Genomic DNA, 25,232 nt, shown 5'->3' on the forward strand with positions numbered 1-25,232 from the left:
AAGTCCTATCAGACCAAAATTGCATAAATGTTGCATCTAGGAATGCACACTCCTAGATTATTAGTTTAGTGTGGGACTTTGCCTTACTTAAAGCCAACATTCCTTGAGGTGAGCTCTGTAATCTCTGATTACCTATGTTTTTCTTTGTATCACAAATCAAAATAGAAATATAAGTATAAGAATTTTTTTTATTTTCACTAGGATATCGGGCAGGATTTGATCACGGTCATGTCATATCCAAGTGAAACTCTAAAAATGGTATCTGATTTCTTCAATGACAGTTTCTTTATCTATTTTGTCATTGGATTACCATTTGAAATACGTATATATTTTTTTTAATTTCCTCGTTCCTTTGAAACCCGGAAAACCATTTTTACCAATTACACGCAGTCTTTGATTCCTTATGACATCATAATCAATTGTGACGTCACAGTCGATCAGCAAAAGTTTTGTTGTTGGATGCAGTCTTTCACGTTCGCAAAAGATCATGGGTCTTCTCCAAAGCTGTTTTGCTAAAAAAAACAAAGTGGGCGTGATGACGGAAGAGATGGAAGCGTACGAGAAAGTACGGAAAACAATGGTTACAGAGGAAGTGACGGAAAAGAAAGGTGGGGTGGCCTTTGATCTTACCTTCGTCTCTGAGGAAACCCCAAAGATGCCTCCTCCAAGATTGCTTGAAAACAAAAAGGAAGAGAATTTTGAGAAATGGAAAGGTAAGTCGATACTATTCTTTAAGCAATGCAAATTAGACAAAATAGACAAGTTTAGGCTTCAGATCTTTAGTTTGATATTTTTGTGTAAAGCGTATTTATTATCGTATATAAATCTTGCAAGGAAATAAAAGGATATTTTAAATAAACAATAATAATTAAACTGGTGATATTAAGTAACGTACGTAGGGATTCTGATTTTCGTACTGGATGATTTTTATGACAACTTAATTATTACCGTTTATTTAAATTTCACAGAGTCTCAAGAGAAGGCACAAGCCGAAAAACAGGAGCGGGCTCAACAGAACAGAGAGGAAGCCCGTATCCAGAAAGAGATCGATGTCGCCCACAAGGAGATGGAGAGGCTCGAGAAATACGTCAACCTTACTGCCAAATAAATTTGAACTGAACTCTTGATTCTTAATGCTTACGATCTGGAAAAATTTATTTTTGGAATGTGTAAATTAAAAAAATTGGAACCAAAGAGGGGACACCCGAGCTCCTTTCCTGTAAATAGTTGTTTGGCTTTTAATTTATAATTTTTCTTCTTTCGTCGATAGGGGTGGGAGGGGGTGGAGAAATTTTCCAGGATGTGGGCCTCGGAGACAGATCTGAGGCGAGCATTGCTGACAAAATTTAACTATTCAAAAACATTCATGTCTTTCGGAACTTTCGGACCTTTAAATACCCATTCCGTCAGTAATCAGGAATGGGTATTTCTTTGAACACCCATCCCGTCAGTAATCAGGGATGGGGGTTCGTATTCAAATATTCTAAATTGTAAATGAAACATCCATTTAGAGATGTCCGAAAGCTCCGTTGTCCTCTCTTTTCAAAAGTTTTAAAATGTTAATTAGTTTAATATTTAATAAAGTACAAAGTGCCGGTATGTGCAGATACTGTAAATGTGTTGTGTTTTCTTCATTTAACTGTTTTACCATTTTCACGATATCAAGTTTTGTGTGGAGTTAATTATAAAACCTGGACATTGTAAAGGTACGTATACAGATAAGCCAGCCACACTTTTAACAAAAGAAACCTATAACTGTGGTACAATTAAGATTAGCCACCTCGATCTTTGCTTTAATGGCGTACGCGTGGCCGAATATTGTGTGTGTGTAGGTGTGTGTGTGTTTAATTGGGGGGGGGGGGGGGTCGGACAAGTTTAAAAGAAAAAGTTGAATATAAGGGACACTTTAAATCCCACGATGGGTTCAGAGTTAAATTCGCTGATGGAAGAACAACCATTAAAGCTTATCGTTCTTTCCAAAGGATTTTATATTAACCTTTGCTATTCCCCATGTCTTGCTTTTATGAAATTAAAATTGAAAGTAATTGTTAAAAAAAAGTTATTTGTCTGAACAAGGAACTAAAAAAAGAAATGAATTCTGGCCTCTCACTACTGAAAACTAATTATTAATCTGCTTAAAATGACTTTTTCCTGGGTATAGACCGGTGACTTTTTCATGGGTATAGAGCGGTCTTTAGCTTGTTCACTTCCTACAGTACAACACAAAAATGTATACCGTCAGATGGCAACTAATCAAGTAGACTCGAGTCCGCAAAGAGGAAAGGTGGATGTACGTAGACTGATTGATGTGCCTGGACTGGAGGGGAAACATAATGATGTTATCGTATGTCCGTCATTAGAGATCACAGGCCAAGAGAAACAACATGTTATATTTTTTGGAGGAGATGTGCAGGTAAGCCATGGCTCGAATTTCCTCGACAATTCTTACCAACAAAATTAGCAAAAATCAAACCAAAACGAGGGGGGGGGGGAGCGAAACCGACACAAGATGTGAAACCAATGGGAGGTTTTGCTGATGCGCTAACACGGAATTCGGAGAAGGTGCGGGAGGGGGCGTCAACTCCTCGCTGTCAACGGTAGTGGTACCTCCCCCAAGAAATTTTTGAAAAACCCATATTATTACGCAATTTAAATCTGAGCATTAGCAACATATTTTATTTATAGCATGAAATTGAATGAAACAGAATTAGTTTAAACGTCACTCTTTCAACACCCTTATTTTGAATTTAAAATTATATCTAAAAAAATTTAAAACAAAGTTTACCTGCATGTTTACATTTCATCTGGAATAAAACATGTTCGCTCAGAAAATATGGGTTTTGAGTTACTGTCCTTCCTCAAAACAAATGACACCACTATCTCCTAAACTTTATTATAATGTATAAAATATATACTCATTTAGAGTTAGATTGGAACTGAAACCACAGGCATCTTAATTTTAATCATCAAGTAGCAAACCCCCATGCGCGGATCTAGAGAAGGGGGGTGTCGGGGGGGGGGTCTGCCTCCCTCCTGGATTTGTAGAGTTATTAAATGTATATACTAAAGCAAATAAAAAATGATTTGGACCCCCCCCCCCAAAAAAAAATGTGAACCACCACCACCACGAAATAGTTTTTTCATGATTGGGAATGGTCCTTACCTTTTTTTTTTCTTGTCAAGAAATTTCTGGATTGAAAACTTTTTGACTGGGGTGGAACCTCCCTCCGGAAAAATTTCCTACTATAGAATGAAAAATCCTACCCCCTCTAAATATAAATACATGATATGCATTCTATTGTCCAGAATGTTAATATGCCAACGTTGTTTTACACTGATTAGATCATTATTACATTTTTTTGTGACCGAGGCCTCCTCACAGCTGCTTGTGGATGGGACCCCCATACCCCTATATATATATATATATATATATATATATATATATATATATATATATATATATATATATATATATATATATATATATATATATATATATATATATATATACACAACTTGAAATAGGGATTTTTAAAGTTTTCTTTCATATTAAATTGTTCTTCTCTAGCTTTTATAATTTTTTCTTCTTGCAAGCATATAAAATGTGTTCGGTATGACACCCCCACCCCACCCCCAAGAATTAAGTGAAAAATTAATAAAGTAGAATGAACGTTTCATTTAACATTAAAAATCATACTTGCCTCATCATATACAATATTTTATGATTTCAAGAGGCCCATGGCCACAACTCTCACCTGAGAAACTCGAGTCCTGTTGTTCCTTCCAATTTTATCGTAAGATTTTTCTCCTTTATATTCCTAGGAAAAAAATTTGATCCCATGTCATGGCCCAAACTGAAACTCCAAGGGGTCTCTGAACACAGAACATAGAGATGCTCAATATGACTAACTTGGCCTTGTAATTATGGAGAATAATTTTTTTTTTGTTTTCGGCTTTGGTCGATCTTATTTGATTCCATATGAGACACCCGGCAAATGTAACTGCGTGCACAATACAAGACGAATAACAATAACTTTGTTTAATATGAGGGTTCCTGTTATTCCTGTTATTAGCGAAAATATCAATGCGATCATGATGTTGCATATTTTTATGTAATTCACTTTCTCCTTGAGAAATCTTTAGAACGAGGTAAGAAGTTTGTAAAAATCACTGTCTACACAGTTTGGCGTTCAGATATGGAAACAATGTGAAATTCATGGGAGCAGTGTCCAGGCGATAAGAGGGGTATTGCAGTGGTAAACAAGAGGCCCATGGGCCACAACGCACACTTGAGTTACTTTAGCCCTGTAGTCTTCAGAAAATTTTAAGGAAATTTATATTCCTTGAAAAATTACGACCCTACCTTAACTCTCAGGGGTCTCAGTATCAATATGACTTACATGGCCTTGCAGTTATCGAGATTTAAATTCTTTTCCTGTATACATACATTATGTAAAAATCGATCCTGATTTTAGCCAACTCTAACCTTTCGTCCATAATTTAGAAAAAAAAAATTAAATTTACATGAGATTTTACTTTCGTTACTTAAGCATGGGATACAGATTTCCAGATTTTATAAGTTACTGCATGAAATCTATTAAGTACAGTTCTCGGACAAGTTTCCTTTCTGCATGCATTGAGTGTGACATGCACCCTCCTCCCACAGGCACTTGGGGAATGGACCCCCCTTTCCAATTTTTTTTCTTTTTAAACCTGGGATCAAGTCACCTTTTTCCTATTTTTGTATTCTAATATGCACTATATGTTATCGATAATGTAACCCTTTTGTCTCTATAAGCTGTTTTTATAAATATATCGTTTTCGACTGATACATAAAAAGAGAGAAGCTTTCTCTCCTTTAAAAAAATCTAATATAGTTTTTGATAGACACGATTTTAGCAAGAGTTATTTTCCATTGGTCGCCATATGCATATTGGAGGTATAGAAGCCTGAATTCCTTCATTATTCAACCAATTTAAACTTGTCATACTGAGCAATTGGGTAAAGATAACACAATTTTTCTTAAAATTATTGTACATAATTTTGCAAAACATATTGTTTGTTTAATTTGATAGTTTATGTATTTGTATTGTGTATTTAAATGATAGTTCATTCCTTTTGATTAAAGATTTAATTACCCCCCCCCCCCCAAAAAAAAAAAAAACATCAACCCATAAATAAAGAAGTGGGATGGTTAGTCTGTAAGTAGAGTTATCGAGAACAGACCAAATTTCTAACTTGTATATTTTTACGTTATATTTAAAATGAATTAACTATAGTAATAGTTCATGTCCACGAATTTTATTTCCATCATTGGCTGTTATAATGTAGGACATGAATTAAATTACTGAGACTTCGGTAGAGATATTAAAGACTATTTATTAATTCTATAAATATAATATATTCATGTAGATAATATTTTATTTTTAGACATACCCAGAAAACATGGCGTCCAGCAGAAATCAGGAGTACTTGGAATACAACTTGGAGAATACAGCCCGGATTCTCGCGCGTCGATTTCCTGATAGTGTCATTTTCATAGTCAAACCATCCAAAATGATCTTTTACACATTTAGCATTTACAAGAATTTTTTAAGTTTCACCGACGATGGAATTCCCTTTATAGGTAATCATCCAGAAAATAAAAGTGGAGTCGAAGGTTTGACGCATCTTGTTCGTCTTTATAATAACGCAATGCGTCAAATGACGCGGGATAATTCCCTCCCTAGCAACTTTCCCCCAATCGCATTGATTGGATTCAGCAAAGGTTGTGTGGTGTTGAATCAAATAATGTTCGAAATGTTTTCTGGTACAAAAATTGAAGACGTCAACGTGAAGGGTTTTGTAGACAGGTTATCCTCTGTTTACTGGTTGGATAGTGGTCACGTGGGTGATAGAGACGCATGGTTAACAGATGACACAATTTTATCAGCAATGGTAGACAAAGGTCTCAATATATACGCACATGTAACACCTTATCAAATCCGTGATTCACTTAGGAAATGGATCGGCAAAGAGGAAAAAAAGTTTGTGGAGAAATTAAAACATTTAAATGGGAACATTACAGAAGGCAGACATTTCTTTGATGAGCCTGGAAGTATTGAGAATCATTTCAAAATACTGAAAGTGTTTTGATTTCAAGAAAGCTTAGAATTTGATAATTTTGTTCAGGATAATTATTGTCGGTGATTTCACATCTGATTCATGCAAAGAAGAAAAAAAATTAGTGGAGAAATTAAAAAAAAAATAAAAATCAGATAAGACTTTATTAAAAGTTAATTCAAAAGTAATAAAAGTTTATACGCATGTACTTAAGAATACACTGTATGTCTTATATATTAATATGAGTAAAGGTTGTTAAATTACTGATTAGAATGCTTTTGGTACATTAATGCTTGTATGTGTGACTGTAACATCTATTATAATACAAACTTATCAATCCTTGTTTTTTCCAAATGGATACAAATCAACAACTTACAGTTTTTTCCATTTAAACAAGGCATCTTTGAAAAATATAACAATTGCATGTTCATACACATGTACCAATTACGATAGATTTTTTATCCCTCTCTTTTCACAGGATATCAAATCTTACTTGTCTGTCACAAAAACTTGAACTTTGGCTAAGCTTTAATGAGAGAAGATAAGACTGTCATATTTCACATGTACTATGATTTTTTTTACCTTTTGACCTTGAAGTTTGACCTACTTTCAATTTCTAAAGTAGCTTTTGAATGAGAGAAGATAGGGCTTCTACATTAAAAATGTACATAATGATGATAAGACGTTTCAGTTTGTATTTAAGGAATGTTTGTGTGAGTTATTGGTGTGTAAATCACACAGACTTGTCACGTGGGCATATTTCATAAAGCGCGCTAGCTTCATGAAAAATATGCCTACGTGCAAGTCTGTGTGATTTACACACCAATAATTCACTCTAAATTAAAAAACATTCCTTATATTTATATTTTACAAGTTAAAAAGAACCAATGATATACTCAATATTTAAATTTCTTGCTGCCCTATATCATTTCATTTTTATTAATGTCTCTGTAGCCTCAATGTGACGTCACTTTAGCGCGAGTTTCACCGTGTATATTTCTACGCGTGAGTATACCTAAATATGACTTTGAAATCAATTTCACAGTTGGCTTAGTAGAAAAACACAGCAAATGTAAATATTAATTTTTGATCTGTTGACCTTGAAGTTTGACCTGCTTTTTAACCTTTTTTTCCCTTGGCCATAGCAGACAGGGCTTTCATTATTCATATTTCACTTGTGCATTGCCTCTGACCTTTCCAAACGTAGATTGTTTTTTCCTTGTGATGTTGACGTTGGACTTGCTTTCCAAAAATTTTAACGCTGGCCATAACTTTTGCAGCAGAGGAGACAAGGATTTCATATTTTTTTCCAAATGTGCCAATACCTCTCCAATAGTATTACAATTTTTGACCTCCTGACCTGGGCCTCAAAGTTTGACTTTCAAAAACTGTAACCTTGCATGGTTGTAACAAATTCCCAACCCTGCACGATCCATCAGTTAGGAATCATATATAAATTTCAAATATTAATTTAAATAAATTTTGAAATAAATTTTTTTTGTTTAAGGATTGTCAAGGTCTTCAGTCTTTTTTTTTTTACCTCCAATCTTTTATATAGCCATGTTGGAACGATTATGCTACAAAATCTATTCATTCATTAGATTTATTCTATCTTTTCAAATAATACAAACGATTTCAATGGTAGATACTGACAAAAATGAAGAAAACCCCCCCAGATGTTTTATTTGTTTTTAATAAAGGGAAAAAATGCTGAAGCAAGCACTTCTTTTAAAACAGAAAGCAATAATGTGGCTTAGCATTCACATTCCTTTTCCCTGGAGTAATTAACACAACAATACAATTAATAATAAGTTCAAAGGTCACTAGTTCTCCTGCTCCACTGTTTGACAGTGCTGAGATTGGTTGTCTTCCTTACATGTTGAATTACCTCCCTTTTTTGATTTGACTGACTGGGCTTTAATCTGTATCATGCATGCAATGAGAGGGTGATCTGTGGGTGCAGTCGTAAACAGACTACCCACGTAGGCATGTGTCCCCCACAGATGATGAGCAATAACCTTACAGCACCCGAGGTCTTCTATCTCAAAGCCCAACTTTCTGTACCTTTCATCCGTTTCAAAGAATGTGGAGTTTGTATGGTCACTTAGATACTGCAAAACATATTAATAAGTTAAAAACTTCTGGGCATGGATAAAATACATAAACCAAGTAAGGAACATTTATATAGTGAAAAATAGTTTAATAAATACTTTCAATTAACTGCAATACTTATGCACCTACATTAACAGAAAGATTATCCTGTAAGAAAGTTTATAAGGTTATGATCAAATTAAATTCACAAGAGCCCTTGCAGCCGACTTCAAAACAGCTCCAAAAAGTATGACACACTTACTGGCTTCCCACAAGAAGGATCAATAAAATCTGCCCAGAATCCACAATTCGTTAATGCCTCACAAATGTCACTAGCTCCTTTTATGAACTGAAATAAGTAAACAAATTCTGAACTCTTGTCATAGTAAAGTTATACTGGCTATGTGACATACTTTTTGTCTGCAAAGAAGTACATGTAATTTAAATGACTAAGTATGCATGTCTTTCAGTGATTTACATTTAAGACACTTAAGACAGCCTTCAAATTACTATGAAAGAAGCAAAATGTTTATGTCATAATAACTGTATGCATAAGAAAAAATTAATGTTTAACTTTGAAGAAGATTTCTATAAATAATTCTTAAAAAAAAACTTGTTTGTCAATGAATTATCATAGGTAACAATTATTATAACAAGACTTAATTAGTATGTCAGCATCTCCACTAAAAAAGTGTTTCTGATCAATCTATTCCTTACAAACCTTGGCCTACCGTGCTATCAAAAGTCACGATTGTGTAGGTCAGTAGGTCATATGATCTCAAATCTTACCACATACACACAGCTTTCATCTTTAACAAAACTGAAGAGCACTTTCAAAATTTGAACTATTATAAGAACACTCAACTAGCAGGTATACAGTGATGTTTATTTGTAAATTAGGATCCAAGTCTTTATCTGCAATATCCGATTCGAATACAGTGATGATTCTGTGGATTGGCCAAAATATCTGAAATAGGTTGGGGATTGAGGGGCAGAAGAAATATGGGCTTCAGCAAGCCCAAAATAGTTTAAATGAGTGACAAAAATTGAAGTGTGACAGTTAAACAACTTTTACATCCTGCCCTTGCTGAATGGACCGCCACGCAATTGTAAGGAAGCCTCAATCATCTCTATGTTTGTGTTTACCTTACTTGGAGATAGAAGCAAACATCGACGATGCAGACTAGAAAAAAACATGGACTAAACAACTTGAATTTTTTACCCCCCCCCCCCCCCCCCCCCCGAAAACAAAAACGGATTGCTGCAAAAATAGAAAGTACCGAAATATCAGAAAACACTCGTAAATATCTGATTCTTGGATTCGAATTAGTGGAATTCTGCTAAATATCAGAATCATCACTGTGAATAACATCATGAAGTTGGATGATGTCACCACTATCTATAGAGTGACATGTTATTTTATGAATCATTGTGTTTGTTTCATTCCCTAGACTATAGAGTCAAGAAAATCAACTGAGTGGAGCCATTGTAACTGACTAGCTTTGAAATTCTCTCGATGATCATTGGTCAAATAATATATCAATAAACTCCAATCACAGCTCGAGAAAAAAAAACTTTTGACAACACTATAGGCCAAAGCATTGTGAGAATAGAGTGGATCAGAAACACCTCTTGCTAACAAAGATTGTCTGTCTGTGACTTACGGCAGCTAACAACAATTCTCTCTCCTCCTCCACCTCCTCGCTCCACCCACTCATGTCATGTGACGTCCTGTGGCTAATCGTAATCACTGTAAGGGTGTCTTTGGAAAGGTTTCGGCTTGGGAATAGCTCCTGTATATCTGTGTAAATCATACGAGTCCAATATCAAGTTAAAACATTCTTCTATAAACAGGTAATATGAATGATATTGAATATTCAAAATAAATTTTACATATGATATAGTATTTTTTACAATATTTTACATGTTTAAGTTGTATAGTATAGTATCTGTGTTCAAATCACCAACAAAGTAAATTGGTACTGGTATTAAACACTCTATACATACTACACAGTATAAATTTTAGTTTGGTACATGTATATGTATGTTTCAAAACCCTAGCACAAGAAGTAAACTTATAGGGAACATGAGCAAAACATTAACTCTTGTATACACTAATCTTATTCCTAAAATAAAAAAAATGGTTCTAATTTATTAAAATCAATTTACACATCCCATCAAAAAGGCTCCATCACAGGAAATATGTAACCTCCTGATGGCTGAAGTATTATCTTAATGTATAATATGTGTACTTGTACAATGTATGTAAGTAAAGTTTACTTACCCCGCCTGAGGATCAGAGGACTCAGCTGAGCGACACATAAGTTTACTTACCCCGCCTGAGGATCTGTGGACATGGCCGAGCGACACGTAAGTTTACTTACCCCACCTGAGGATCTGAGGACACGGCTGAGCGACACGTAAGTTTACTTACCCTGCCTGAGGATCTGAGGACAAGGCTGAGCGACACGTTTACTTACCCCACCTGAGGATCTGAGGACATGGCTGAGCGACACATAAGTTTACTTACCCCGCCTGAGGATCTGAGGACAAGGCTGAGCGACACATTCCAGCATCTCCATAGGGCTATTATCAGATTCACTCAGAAATTCCTCATCATACTACAACAAACGATTAATTATTCCTCCATTGTCATTTTTATTTTGGAGGGTAATTTGATGTGTAAGAAAGGTAAGTTTTCAAAGCTTAATAGGAGCAACTGAAACTGCAACAATCAATACAACAAATATGTGATGTGCATGATGTACAATCAAACCTCATTATCTCAAACTCAATGGGACTGAGTATATCCCAGGATTCGAGATATTGAGGGTAAATAACATAAATAAGAAGTGACTGGGGCTTCAAAATTATTTTGACATATCCATGATATTTGAGATATTGGTTTTTGAGATACTGAAGTTCAACTGTATAAGGTTTATGATTTAAGAAAATCTGTTTTATAAATGTAATTGACTTCTAATTTCTCCCCTAAGTACAAGTGTACTCACCTCCTCCATTTGGCTGATTATCTGTTCAATAACTTCAGAATGTCTCTCCTCAGGGAGGTGATTTTTTAAGAGTTCCTGTGGACAACTGCTGGGGCTGAGAGGGGAGGGGCGGACTTTGGCCTTACTAACATTTACCCCAATCTTCCCTGGCAGGGGGAATCTTTTATCTCCAGGACCAAACACTCCTAGATTCTTTGTGTGTTTTTCTACATTTAAAAAAATATAAAGGATGTAAGCATTGGAAAATGTTTTGAAAACTAAGTATGATCCTTTTGAGATGTTACATATATATCATCAAGATCATAAATCTTGCCCTCATATCAAAAGTAAAAGCAAAGGAACTAGATTTACATTATTATTATATTGCTTTTTTTTACTTATAATTTTCATAATTTTGATAATATCATAATGACGATTACCTGGTTCAATATCTTCAATTTCAATGTTTGGTAATTTGTCATATGAAGAAAAGTTTCGGAAATGTTGGACAGCAGCTCTGAAGTTAGGAAGGTAGGCTGTCACTCTGCCATGTGAAGTGAACAACTGTAAATACAAGAGATTTATTTCAGGCAGTGCTGAGAATACTGAGATTTCTATGTATGAAGATAAAAAAAGTTTATTTCCTTTGTAGCTTGTAACACGAGCTTTGATTGGTTACAAAGTCATGTGTAAATTTCCATACACCCGACTTGAGCTGGGGGTAAAAAACGTGACATCACAATGCATAGTTTCTCTATGATAAAAAGCAATTAACATGACGTCATGATGCATTGTAGGACGTAGTAAATCTTATTGATAGCTCGAAACAGTTGATTAGACTTGTTTAGAAAGAATTATTTTTAACACATCATGCACATAGGAAACGATTTTCGTTATCCAGGTCCAATCAAGGGTGTTCGGGGATTTACCCCGGGTTATATTCCATACACCCTTCGGCCTCAGGGTGTATGGAATAAAACCCGGGGTGAATCCCCGTACACCCTTGATTGGACCTGGATAACTAATAACATGCATAGACTGCAAAAGTATCTGGACATACTGAATTATCGTTCTCCTCAGCATTTATAGTAGAAGAATGTTTGATTTACAGAAAGTTATAAAATACATGGAAAGAGTCATTAAAGTGTAAACTGAAATGGTCATTTTAATATTAGATAACGGATAACAGAGAAATTTTCACCAATAAATGATAGGACATTCTTTCAAGGATTAATCAGGGTTACAAATAACCACTTTCCCACTTGCAACTGCAAGTAATTTTGTCCATGGGCAACCAACTACATGTATTGCGGACGTTATTGCCCACAAGGTGGGTAAGAGTTTCATCGGAACCTTTCCATAACCCTAGCATGGTTTGATTCTTCTATCTTCTATGCATTTTTATTTTCATTGTTCCCTACCTTCAAAACATTTTCTAGACCTGTATTCAAAGTGAAGGAGAACACAGAATTTCAAACAAATGGTGTCAAAATCTGCAGAAAAATGAATGAATGTGGACAGAAAAGCACAATTCTCAGAGATATGAAAAGATCAAGAATTCTTTTTTACTAAGTGGATTAACTTAAAATTGTGGGCCCCAAAATGTTAATGTGAGCTAGTAAAACTTGTAAAGTCGATGACCCTAGTAGCCCCTAAAGTTTTAAGTTAATTGCAACCCTGTTTAATGTATAAATCTTAATCATTATACACATGCTGACACAACTCTACAACAAATTTTCAGAATTATATAAATACCCTGGTAGCCATTATGGCTAGACTGAAGATCTTCTCTTTGTTGCTGACTCTGCTCTACCTGAAATTAATTTTTCTGAAGTTAACTGAAAGCTTATCAATCAATACTTCCAGGGACATATATATATACTATATGTAGTCTAATGAGAAAGGCAACTCCTTCTGCACCAAGCACGTTTATTTGCCCAAAACATCATGCACAACACTACAAGTTTTTCAAACTATGTTCATTCCCAGTAAAAGGTCTGTATTCTGATAATTAAATGTAATCTGTTCTTTTTGTTTATTGGGATGGATTTTTAAAAAATTTTAAAGCATAACTTATGAAATAATTCAGTGTCAATCTCAATGTCAGTTTAGTCAATACAATGTTGACAGCATTTGAGAAGGTTTAGATTGTAAAGATAAGCAGCAAAATGTGAAAGAACAAGTCTCTTTCTGATCAATACTGATTTTGGTGATGCAAATATTGTTTCAATATACCTAGACAGAATGTTCTATCGTTAAAATGATAAATGTCCTACTGACCCGGTTTAACGATAGAATTCGTTCCGTGTATTGGCAATGTTGCAAAATAAACACGGGCGATAACTCGAACTCTTTGCAATTTCTATGAACAATTCAGAGAGTTCCAAATGTCAACATGGTGTTAAATTTGAAGAGAGGAAAAAACGTTGAGAAAATGAGTTGAATTTTCGTATTTATATTGATTATTTTTTAGGTTAAAAGGCATCTCAAAAAGGTTTGTTATGATTAATTTGGTAGTTATTTTCAGTGCAACTCCTTTTGTATTCTTCAAAATCATTTCGGAGTGGATCCACTCCGATTTGCTACATTGCAAGTATATGGGACGTATTCTAACTGTGGTGAGGGCCTGTCCCGAGACACAGTTAGATTATTCCAACTACAATATACCCAATTTCTCGAAAAACAAATGTTAGAATCCTGTCATTCTTAATACTTTCGCAAAGCTCTGCCTCTGGACATGATTTTTACGTTAGGTAGTACACGTATATCTACCAACAGGTCCGGTAATTCAAGTTACGTAGCTAAATGTAGTGATTGTACTGGACCTGAATCAAACAGACAAATGGGCATATGTGATATGATGACATAAGCTAAATAATATCCGAATCATACAATTTAAAGAAGATTCAATAAAATTTGCAAAAAATGATATTTTAAAACTAAACTAAAACTACAATAATCTATTATCCGCCTATTTAAATTCTCGTTTTGACAAAATCATGAAAATGCGTACGAAGTCTGATTGCGAGGAAATTCGGGCATATTAAAAAAAAAAACAAGATTAATATAGGGGTTTATTAAAAGGCCTGTTTCTTGGTCGTTGATTTTAATAATGAAATATTACTAAATCGAATGTTAATACCTAACTGACTAATGTATACAAACCTCTAAGAAGTAACTTAGAACTGAATAGAAGGCTAAACAAAAACTTCGTCGTGAAATCGAGGTTGTTAAGCGATTTTACTAATTGCCAGGAAAAGTGCAAGCATACTAGGAAGAAGGATAAACTAAATGTCTAAATATTGAAGAAAAAATATTTTGAATTTATGACATGTTAAAGGATTTTGTGTAGTATGTATTACTACGAAGTTAGCATGGTTAGGGGACGATAAAAAAAAAAAAAAAAAAAAGTAGAACGGCCAAACTCCAAAACTCTACTTCGGGAAGGGGGGGGGGGTAGTAGCACCAATCAAGGACAGGCTATTTAATTTCTCGCCAGTCGAGGACAGATTATTTATTTTCAACACTTTTGAGGACAGATTATTTAATTTATTTCCAAAATCTGTCAGCCCCCCTCAGAATCAAATGGCCATCCCCTTATTGCACATGTTGTCAAGTTTAAAAAGATGAACCATTTTCATTGATTCCATTCTTACATTGTTTATATGAAGAGTAGGGAATAAAGCAGACATGCAGCATTGTATTTTTTAAATAAACTGGGAGGGGAAGGAGGGGGTTGTATTGACAAGCGAAGAAATTTGTGCATAATATTCACAAATATTGTTAAATATTATATTGGGAGACACCTTCTCATGCCAGTTAACCCCCTCTTTTTATGCCCGAAGCCTCCTTTTGAAAAAAAGTCTTGATATTCTTTCTTTTGAATCAATTTAAATCATTATTCAAGAACTGTACATTTACGAATATTGATTAAAAAGTTTGGATTTTGGAAACTGGACAGATCTAATGACACCCACAGAAACGTGCAATCCAAAGAAGTCACATGGTTATGGTTGACTCTAATTCTCATCTACTGACCTTAAGTTAATAAGATTAAGAAATTAATGTAGCTAAAAATGCTTTTGTAGATTTTTTTGTTTTCCCAGTTCTCTGCATGGCTTAATTAAATTAAACGATATTCATTTCCCCCTTCAATCTGACAATCCTACACTGTAAAAAATGTGTTTAGATGATAGACACATTTCTAAGCACATTCTTGTCACACTTTTTTTAATGCGTTTAAATATTAAACATGTTGAATTTCAGTACGCGTAATGGAAAGTGTTTTAAACCTAAATACATACATGTTTAGAGTTTAAACGCAATTCTAAACACTTAGATTCGCGTTTAGAAGCTAAACACTTCAATGTTTTAAACAAGGATCTGCAAGAAAACCAAAAATGTAACAGGTGTGTCCGTTTCAAGTTTTATTTACTTCTAAACATCATATTAAAATGATAAAAAAGGCCTAACACACAGTAAACTGTAAAGTGTTCTCACGCAGTCACGGAATCATTGTCCGGTGGAATTCCTTTTACTTGTGAATGGTTTCCATTGTTTGTCACAAAGTCTTTTAGATGTTTTGACATATAAAACTGTCTGGCATCTGAAGAGTTAGTAACATCCAAGTTGTTGAATTGTCTGCATTTTGTACCAGTAGCACATATATGTAAAAGACTCCAGCTATGGTGTGCTTCTTGCAGTGTGATGCAATATGGATCACTATTTCAAATCCGTCGTGATGTAAACAAAGCAGCAGGTTATCTGGATAATCTTGAAGGTATTTTCTACGGCAGTATAATTCACATCCATATATTATCAGAAATGAATTTTGTTCTTTCTCTCGGCTATCCAATTAAGTTAACCTGTAAGAAAGGACGTACGTTACATAAGTAACAGTATGTGCTCCTCACTGAACATGCTGAAGTTTTATATCAATTACTAAGCATATAAAAAATGTTTAAATAAATATTATTGCAACTATAGATTCAATATTTACTCTCATTAATGAATACATGATATGACACCGAAAGACATTCTTGATATAAAGTGCAATGTTATATTTACTTTGCTCATCATGTTTATTTTATATAAAAACAAAAGCATACATACCCTATAGCAATTACAATGAGCCTTTCACATGTTTTTCACTATTTCTGCGGTGGTTGGCACTCAAATTCTCATCAGCTTTCTTGAAAACATCGTTTACTGTTTTGTTGTGATTTTCTTTGTTTCGACAACCGCGCTTATTAACGTTCAAATATGTATCATTTCCGGGAAGATAACTCTGCACTTGACCGAATTTAAAACAAAAAAACATGTTCAATATCTAAACGCGTATAGATTTTAAATACATTTAGACATAAGTGTTTTGTTTTTAAACACAATATCAAATACGTTTAGATCTAAACACGTAATGGAAGTGTTTATTTCCTAAGCACATTTTTTACAGTGTAAGAAATCAAATATGTACATAAATACAATTTTATGGAAAAATGGAAAGGGGGGGGGGTGGAGAAAGAAAGACAAGATGATAATTTAAGAGTCTGCACATACTTTATTGAGATATTTAGATTATCAAAAATTTGAAAAATAAATTTTGAAAAGAGAGGACAACGGAGCGTTTGGACACCTCTGAATGGATGTTTCATTTACAATTTAGATCTTTTTTGACAAGGAACCCCCACCCCTGATCACTGGCGGGATGGGTGTTCCAAGGTAATACCCATTCCTGATTACTGACGGAATGGGTATTCTCAGGGCCGAAAGTTCCGTGAGACGTGTAAAATTTTTGAATAAAGATAAATTCCGTCCGCAATGCTAGCCTCAGATCTGTCTCAGAGGCCCACATCTTGGAAAATTCCATAAAAAAAAAAAATAATCCGAAAGAAGAAAGAGAATCAATTAAAAGCCAAAAACTGCGACACTGAAAAAATAAGCTCGGGTGTCCCCTCTTTGGTTCCAATCAGCGTAAAAATTACAAATTATAAAATCATTTATCCAGGTCAAAAACTTTAAAAAATGTTAAGATTTCAGATTAGATTTATTCTGCAGTAAGGTTGACGTATTTCTCGAGCCTCTCCATCTCCTTGTGGGCGACATCGATCTCTTTCTGGATACGGGCTTCCTCTCTGTTCTGTTGAGCCCGCTCCTGTTTCTGGGCCTGGGTCTTCTTTTGAGACTCTGTCAAATAGAAGAAGGTTTATGCTAATCAATATTGAAAATCGTTAGAAATATTCATTTTCAAATTTTATTAAATGCCACGAGACTCAAACGTCAACCATGCATGATTGACCTTGATCACCCCTCTTCCCCGCTTAAGAAAATAATAATTTTCATAAGATCCTCTGAACTTTACTGTTTGTAACGTGTCACTAACACCAGATTTTCTGCACAAATTCAATACCTTGATGTGTGAGCATTTTCACGGTAAATATGTTTAAAAAAATTAAATTTTAAGAGAAATAGATATCTGACCTATTCAGAGTACTTATTTTAAGCTTCGAAAATTAGTGGATGTATTCACCAACCTTTCCATTTCTCAAAATCCTCCTTTTTGTTTTCAAGCAATTTGGGTGGAGGCATCTTTGGGGTTTCCTCTGAGACAAATGTAAGATCAAAGGCCACACCACCTTTCTTTTCTGTCACTTCCTCTGTGACCATTGTTTTCCGTACTTTCTCGTACGCCTCCATCTCTTCTTTTGCGACACCCACTTTGTTATTTCTGGCAAAACAGCTCTGAAGGAGACCCATGATCTTTTCAGAGCGGCAATTCGCTGTATCTATCAACGAATCCTGATAGAGTCTGTGACATCACAGTAAGAAAAATGATTATGACGTCATGATACTAACATCACTCGGCCTTTTCCGTCATACGAGAAAAAAATCTCAACTTGACGGAAAAGACCGAGTGATGTGAGCGTCAACATATTTTGCTGCAAGAAAAAAAGATTTTTTTAAAATCCTTGTCAGCATCTGATTGAAAGCAGGCCTGAATAGCGTTGGACAGGGAAAATTTACATGCAAATTGCTGGGGGGGGGGGGGGGTCCTACGGTTCGGTAATAGGTGGATGTTGTTACACTTGGGAGGGGATCCCAATTCAGTTTAATCAAGTGCGCTTCATGTCGGACACAGCATTACTGCGCATACATATACATGTACATTTATCTATAGTAAGTTCTATAAACATTTTGCAATAATGTATCACAGGCACTTGGGGGCTGGACCCTCCTCCCCCCCCCCCCCTTCCATTTTTTTTTATCTTGGGATCGACACACCTTTTTCCTATTTTTGTACTCTAATATACACTACATGTTATCGATTATGTATTTCTTTTGTCTCAATAAGGTGTTTTTAAATATATCATTTTCGACCGATACATAAAAAGATGTATCAGTCAAATATGATATATTTAAAATCACCTTATTGAGACAAAAGGATTACATTATCGGAAAGGGTGTGTCGATTTCAGATTTAAAAAGAACAAAAAATGGAAAGGGGGGGGGGTCCAGCCCCCAAGTGCCGGTGTATTGTATCGCTGGGGTGGATCTAAAGGGGATCGGGGGTAGATCCGGACTCCACTGGAATTTTTAGAGTTTCTTATTTTTTGTGTAAAAGCAAGGACAAAAAGACCTTGAAACCCCCACCCTGAAAATTTCGGAGTGTGATATGACCCCCCCCCCCGAAAAAAAAAACGGGATCCTCCCTGTAACGCAAAGCGGTTACCCATTAAAGGGCTACACATGCTCGCTGCAACTTATTGTATCTGAAAACCGTATCACCAGAGAAGCTAGATCACAAGTTCCTTCGGGAGGCAGCAAAGATAATTTCTCTTTATCCCAAACCTCACCATGAGTCCTCTCTGAATGGATGGGACCTCTTCAGTATATTCTGCCGTCCAAGGATACTAAGTCCGAAAATGAACACAAAGTCCCATTGTCCTAGAGCTTTCTGAAGCAGGTTACCAAACACTAGAATCTCACCGCTCCTGCCAAATTTGTAACGTGAAGAGGTCATCCATTAAAGAGCTATATACAGGCTTGCCGCAGCTTAAGTTACTTGAAACTGAGGAAAACTAGCTCATGCACTAACGAGGCAGTAGAAGTTCTCTACACTGTCCGATAGACTATATTAATCAAAATTTGAACTTTCGTTTCACGAGCGACAGAATCCAAACAAAGTGCGAGATAAACGATCTAATCTGAAATAATTTAATTAATTTTAATTAAATTCAGCATTTTTTGATCACTGAAATATCAATGATGTATTGGAAATACAATAAAAGAAATTGTGGAATTAATAATTACCCACACGTTTAAAATATTCCGGTGTGCATGGTATCGTTTTGTAGTTGAAAAAAGAGCTATGTTTAAAATTTCTATCATCAAATTTAGAAAATAACTGATTCTGAGAAGATGCAGACTTGATATTTTTCAATTGGTCAAATAGAGATATATTGTTTGCGAGGGGTCGTAGAAAATTAATCGAAGAGGTGAAGGGTGACACACAGGACAGTCCAGGGGAGTATTTACGAGGGCTAGCTATTCGGAAATTATTGAGACTTTTGTTTCAACTCCAGAAAAGAAAGAAATCAATTTATGAATGTTCACTATAATATGCAAAATCTCTTATGGATAGCACGATTAGATTTGTCGTTTCTTCTACATTGTGTTTTATATTTCACATGTACACTGTAGAAGACACTTTGTCTGCAGGCCCGTAGGAAGCAATTTCACTTTGAGGGGGCACAACCATACATTTTCAGTTATTTTAAACCACATTTTACTTGAAAATGACAAGCAGAAAATACAGGCAAGTAGTACAGAAAATCAAAAAGGATTCGGAAACAAAGTTTTAAAAACTTATATACTAATAAACTTAGGGGGGGGGGGGCGCTATCAACTACCAAAATTCCTTTACAAGCAAAAGAAAGGTCATTAGACGTTATTATTGAGGGGGCATAATCATATACTAAAAGTAGCTATGTTTTCTATAGTATTCTATGTATCGGCAAAATTATTTGGGGGTTGGGGGGGGGGGTTGGGGGTTGGGGGTGGTGGTGAGGGGCGTCTGAACAGTTCTGCTCAGCTATATACACAATTGAATGCCAAAAAGCACAGTAAATTTATTAGTCTGAATTTTAACGTTTAAATGTTGATTTCATTGATATTTATTTCTTGCATGTTCATATACTTGATCTTACACGTATAATGCCGTGACCAGGTTTCTGCAAAGGGGGTTGCAGGGGAAGGACTCCAAGTGGTAAACCTAGATTTTTTTTTTAAAAAAGGGGGAATGCCATTTTGTTCTGGTGGATTATGGGAGTCAATTTTTAAATAAAATTCACTCAATCTAGCAGCATTACATTAAACAGATATAAAATGATAAATTTATTTTGTTTCAGAAAGATATTTTTCTCGATTTTTTTTATTCGCAAGGGATGCATTGGGTTGCACACCCCACCCTTTTGGCAGACTTGATGTAGCGGCAGAAATATGCCACCTTACAAAGTATTGGAGAAGGAACTAATTTAATATACTATGTGTTTAAAACTATTTTTATCATTGTCAAGTTATGAACATTGTAGTTAAAAAATTGTGTACTGCTATGGATAAATTGAGAACGAGATGTTTATCATACTTGATACAAATGCTGAAGATATCAGAACATTTTCATCGTTTATTAAAAAAAGTATGTCTTTTTTTCTTTTTCATTTAAAATTTTCTTCTTCCTCGATCTTTTATTTTGAAAATGATGTGGAAGCACTTGCGTACACCTATACACGAACATGTAGCTACGCCCTCCGACCTGACTTGACTTTTAAAATACCCATTTATCTATCCCCAGCAATATTTTCTTCATGGTAGCGAGCTGAATGGATATATGCAGGATTTTCAATCTTCTGTAGTTGGATATATGGAATTTTCTGTTTATTACATTTATTTTTTTTTCCTTTTGCCCCTATTGAGGCGCTATGACGTCATAGTTGAGCGGCTGTGCCTTGTGGTGAGAAGTTCTTCATGTGAAACCATAAACATATAAGAGATTGAAAATTGTAGACATGCAGATAACGATTTTAACAATAATTTGGAGAATCTTTGGTAATTAAAATCAGTGTCAGGATGGATCATTCACTTTCGCTATCTATAAGGTATTTTCTTCAGCATTCTTGCTGAAGGGATTAAGAGATTTGCCGCAAAGAACGAGGGCGATTTTGATTGGCATTCGGTAGGAATCTGGGCGCAATTGAAAAGTGAAAATTCCATTGATCTGTCATATAAAATTTTAGCATTCTTTTGATGTATCGGGTTCCTAATATAGGAATAATAATAATAGGAAATGGAAATATTTTCCCGATATTGTATTTTGATTTGCTTAAAAAGAACTTGAAAATTAACTAAATGAGTCATTTGGGACAAAATGTTACATTTTTAAACACTTTTTTCTAAAAATTTGCTCTCTCTAGGTCATCTCTCTATCATTTTTATTAAATATTCAAACTAAATGAAACATTTTCCCATGTGCATAACTTTGTAATGTATGTCCAGCTGTGGTCAGCCGACCAAATCGTAGAAATTTAAACTATAAATGTTTCGTACGCATTATTCCCGCAGACCACACGTCAAATACGCCCATCTTCTTTGTATTTTTTCATTATCAATGTTCTACAAGAAATTATTCTTCTGTAAAACCTATTTTGAAAAGTTAGAAAAAGGGACAGGGAGGGGGGTTCCAAAATGTAGACAACGGCTACAATTAATTAGGGTACATGACTACATGTACAGTGGAGTCTCGTTCATCTGGACACCAATGATCCTGACGCTCCACCTTCTGGATAAAATTTGTGGGGAATAATTTATAGTTATACATGTATATATAAAGTATGTTTAATCCGAACGCTTCATTTATAAATCCAGACAATTTGCTTGGGAACACAAACGTCCGGAATAATTATTTGTACTTAATAGACACCCTTTGCCTCGGGAACACATACATGTAATAGACTCCTTTTGATTTGCGAACAAATACATGTACATGTAAAGACTCCTTTTGCTTTAAGAACACAAACAAGTAATAGACCTCTTTTGCTTTAAGAACACGAACAAGTAATAGACTTCTTTTGCTTTGGGAACACATACATGTAATAGACTTCTTTTGCTTTGGGAACACATACATGTGATAGACTCCTTTTGCCTCGGGAACACATACATGTAATAGACTCCTTTTGCTTTGGGAACACATACATGTAATAGACTCCTTTTGCTTTGGGAACACATACATGTAATAGACTTCTTTTGCTTTGGGAACACATACATGTAATAGACTCCTTTTGCTTTGGGAACACATACATGTGGTAGACTCCTTTTGCTTTGATAACACATACATGTGATAGACTCCTTTTGCTTTGATAACACATACATGTAATAAACTTCTTTTGCTTTGGGAACACATACATGTGATAGACTCCTTTTGCTTTGATAACACATACATGTAACAAAATCCTTTTGCTTTGCTGTTGTTGTTATTGTATTTGTTGTTTTCAGAATGTGTGTTCTTGTTAAACCTCATCAAAATAAAGATTGTAATATATTAATTGTTTAACTGATTTGTTAAAAAAGACCTCTTGACCTCTTATAGGCGGTGTACCATGCATAACCGTCACTCATATTTCAGTCATTAATCTTCTGAAAGTTCACTCCGCGATCTTGAAATAATACAATAATCTTCTGAAAGTTCACTCTTGAGATGGTAATTCTTTTTTTTCTTTTTTCTTTTTTAATTTCTTGTCTTTAAAACTGTCAACCAAAGGTCAAGGTCATAGACTCCCGTTTACTTACCCGTTTGATAAAATACTTATGCATAAGTCAGGAGGTTTTATTTTATTGTTTTTAGAAATTTATATTATTACACATTTAGTCATCTCAAAAAAATTCCACAACAAGGGTGACAAAACATCAAAACACGGGACTTTGATTATTTATGACGTCATAATCAACCAATATTATGACATCACAAACAGTCTATCAGCGGAAGACTTTTGTTGTTGGATACAGCCATTTCTGCTCTGAAAAGACGATGGGTCTCCTTCAGAGCTGTTTTGCTAGAAAAAACAAAGTGGGTGTCGCAAAAGAAGAGATGGAGGCGTACGAGAAAGTACGGAAAACAATGGTCACAGAGGAAGTGACAGAAAGGAAAGGTGGTGTGGCCTTTGATCTTACATTTGTCTCTGAGGAAACTCCAAAGATGCCTCCACCAAGATTGCTTGAAAATAAAAAGGAGGATTTTGAAAAATGGAGAGGTATATTTATACTATTCATTAATGTTATGCTTTCAAACACGCTTTTTTGCTTAAATTACACTAAAGCAGGTAATGCTACTGGTTTGCCTAAATATGATCATACAAGGAAACAAGAAATAATCCCCCCCTTCAAACTTGTCTTCCTGGATACCAGTGATTAGTAAGGTTAAGGCCCCATTGTTCATGTTGGTTAAATTTGCCAGCAGTCCTTACCATTATACATGTGTCTTTCAAAAATCAATAAACATTTCCCTGTTTATATTTTACAGAGTCTCAAGAGAAGGCACAAGCCGAAAAACAGGAGCGGGCTCAACAGAACAGAGAGGAAGCCCGTATCCAGAAAGAGATCGATGTCGCCCACAAGGAGATGGAGAGGCTCGAAAAATACGTCAACCTTACTGCAGAATAAAAATACTTTAAGCTCCTGATAATTTCACTGTTAACGATCTGGACAATTTATTTTGAAATTTTTAATTTTCAAAACGATTGGAACCAAAGAGGGAACACCCGAGCTCTTTTGCTGCAAATCTTTGTTTTGGCTATTAATTGATTTTCTTTCTTTTTTAGGCTCATACATTTTTTTTTTTTGGGAGGGGTGGAGGTGGAATTTGAATTTCCAAAATGTTGGCCTCGGAGACAGATCTGAAGCGCTAGCATGGCGGACAAAATTCAGCTTTTCAAAAATTTTCACATCTTTCGGAACTTTCGGTTCTTTAAATACCCATTCCGTCAGTAATCAGGAATGGGTATTTCCTTGGAACACCCATCCCGTCAGTGATCAGGGATGGGGGTTCCATGTCAAAAGATCTAAATTGTAAATGAAACATCCATTTAGAGGTGTCCAATAGCTCCGTTGTTCTCTCTTTTCAAAAGTCTGTATTTCATTGCTAATTATCTCTTAATAAACTAAATATAATCACTATCAATTTGTTGCATTTATTTGTCTTTTTCCCCTTTATGTTTTCCACCCATTTTCAGCTTACGTTTTCCCGTCTAGCTTAAATTTTATGGTAGTCCAGTCATTTCATAAAATTTTCACTCATAATGGAAGCCATTAGGCACTTAAGGCACGTGCCTACACTTAATTTTTTTCAAAAAAAAAAAAAACACAACTTAGAAACAAAACCGTAAAAAAGAGAGAAAATAAATGACTACATATCATTTTCGCCATTGCTATATAGAGGGATCATGAATGTATAGATAAACACCGATCTGTGCAAAGTATAATAACCTGTAATAGTTAACCGACTGTTTCATTGTAGGACTTCTTATAAAATGTCTTGAAAAGAAACTGGGGGGATAAGCCGAGCCATATGCCTACATAACGATCGATAAAAAATCAATAAATTCATTTTACAAAAATTTCACTTTTTGTTGAATTAATGTAATGCTTATTACCATTTGCATATAAATTTGACAAAACCTGAATACTGTAACAGCGAAAATGATTCTGATTAACACAACAAAATGGCATCACGCTCAATTTTCACAGAAACTGACATAAATTGGATGATATAATTACATTTTTTAAATAGAGTGGGTCATCGTACCATTTTTTTGAGAACGATTAATGAAAGGCAATGGAAAGATGTTACTTTTTACACTTGCAAAAATTTGGTATGAAGACCCACTCTACATAAAAAATTAAGTTAACTTACTTAAATTTTCACCGTGGTCTTAAAAAAATCTAAGTCCAAAAACGCTTGCTAAATATAGAGAACTGTATGCTATTTAAATGGAAATGTTAGTG

At 34.9% G+C, this 25,232-nt stretch overlaps 4 protein-coding genes across 4 annotated transcripts; 2 read left to right on the top strand and 2 right to left on the bottom strand.

Annotated features, from left to right (window-relative positions):
* The first annotated feature begins 487 nt into the window (after positions 1-487).
* On the top strand, positions 488-6,153 carry LOC133188138 (mitochondrial protein C2orf69 homolog). Its single transcript, XM_061323520.1, has 4 exons — positions 488-713; positions 969-1,099; positions 2,162-2,413; positions 5,431-6,153. The coding sequence occupies exons 1-4, from the start codon at positions 488-490 to the stop codon at positions 6,133-6,135; spliced, it is 1,314 nt and encodes a 437-aa protein (XP_061179504.1). The 3' UTR covers positions 6,136-6,153.
* A 1,624-nt stretch (positions 6,154-7,777) lies between these two features.
* Positions 7,778-14,395, bottom strand: LOC133188906 (cobalamin trafficking protein CblD-like). The gene is made up of 8 exons (XM_061324381.1): positions 14,349-14,395; positions 12,939-12,996; positions 11,624-11,747; positions 11,205-11,410; positions 10,724-10,814; positions 9,858-9,994; positions 8,456-8,542; positions 7,778-8,213 (listed from the first exon to the last, which is right to left on the bottom strand). The coding sequence occupies exons 2-8, from the start codon at positions 12,948-12,950 to the stop codon at positions 7,926-7,928; spliced, it is 945 nt and encodes a 314-aa protein (XP_061180365.1). The 5' UTR covers positions 12,951-12,996; positions 14,349-14,395; the 3' UTR covers positions 7,778-7,925.
* A 2,404-nt stretch (positions 14,396-16,799) lies between these two features.
* LOC133188907 (uncharacterized) lies at positions 16,800-17,954 on the bottom strand. The gene is made up of 2 exons (XM_061324382.1): positions 17,714-17,954; positions 16,800-17,366 (listed from the first exon to the last, which is right to left on the bottom strand). The coding sequence occupies exons 1-2, from the start codon at positions 17,934-17,936 to the stop codon at positions 17,227-17,229; spliced, it is 363 nt and encodes a 120-aa protein (XP_061180366.1). The 5' UTR covers positions 17,937-17,954; the 3' UTR covers positions 16,800-17,226.
* A 5,305-nt stretch (positions 17,955-23,259) lies between these two features.
* Positions 23,260-24,185, top strand: LOC133188908 (uncharacterized). Its single transcript, XM_061324384.1, has 2 exons — positions 23,260-23,482; positions 23,752-24,185. Exons 1-2 carry the CDS (start codon positions 23,260-23,262, stop codon positions 23,889-23,891), a joined length of 363 nt encoding a protein of 120 aa, XP_061180368.1. The 3' UTR covers positions 23,892-24,185.
* Positions 24,186-25,232: the final 1,047 nt, after the last annotated feature.

Source organism: Saccostrea echinata, unplaced genomic scaffold, assembly GCF_033153115.1.
Source record: "Saccostrea echinata isolate AGI-Se365-2 ecotype Australia unplaced genomic scaffold, CSIRO_AGI_Sech_v1 ptg000016l, whole genome shotgun sequence".
In the NCBI taxonomy this organism is placed as follows: Eukaryota; Metazoa; Mollusca; class Bivalvia; order Ostreida; family Ostreidae; genus Saccostrea; species Saccostrea echinata.

Coding starts and splice junctions, on each gene's coding strand:
- LOC133188138 (XM_061323520.1), top strand. CDS start 488: ATGGGTCTTCTCCAAAGCTGTTTTGCTAAAAAAAACAAAGTGGGCGTG. Junction 1,100..2,161: donor AGAAATACGTCAACCTTACT/GCCAAATAAATT, acceptor TCCTGGGTATAG/ACCGGTGACTTTTTCATGGG. Junction 2,414..5,430: donor TTTTTGGAGGAGATGTGCAG/GTAAGCCATGGC, acceptor TTTTATTTTTAG/ACATACCCAGAAAACATGGC.
- LOC133188906 (XM_061324381.1), bottom strand. Junction 8,543..9,857: donor GAGAATTGTTGTTAGCTGCC/GTAAGTCACAGA, acceptor TACTTATTTCAG/TTCATAAAAGGAGCTAGTGA. Junction 8,214..8,455: donor ATCCTTCTTGTGGGAAGCCA/GTAAGTGTGTCA, acceptor TATGTTTTGCAG/TATCTAAGTGACCATACAAA.
- LOC133188907 (XM_061324382.1), bottom strand. CDS start 17,936: ATGGGTCTCCTTCAGAGCTGTTTTGCCAGAAATAACAAAGTGGGTGTC. Junction 17,367..17,713: donor GGATTTTGAGAAATGGAAAG/GTTGGTGAATAC, acceptor TCTATTTGACAG/AGTCTCAAAAGAAGACCCAG.
- LOC133188908 (XM_061324384.1), top strand. CDS start 23,260: ATGGGTCTCCTTCAGAGCTGTTTTGCTAGAAAAAACAAAGTGGGTGTC. Junction 23,483..23,751: donor GGATTTTGAAAAATGGAGAG/GTATATTTATAC, acceptor TATATTTTACAG/AGTCTCAAGAGAAGGCACAA.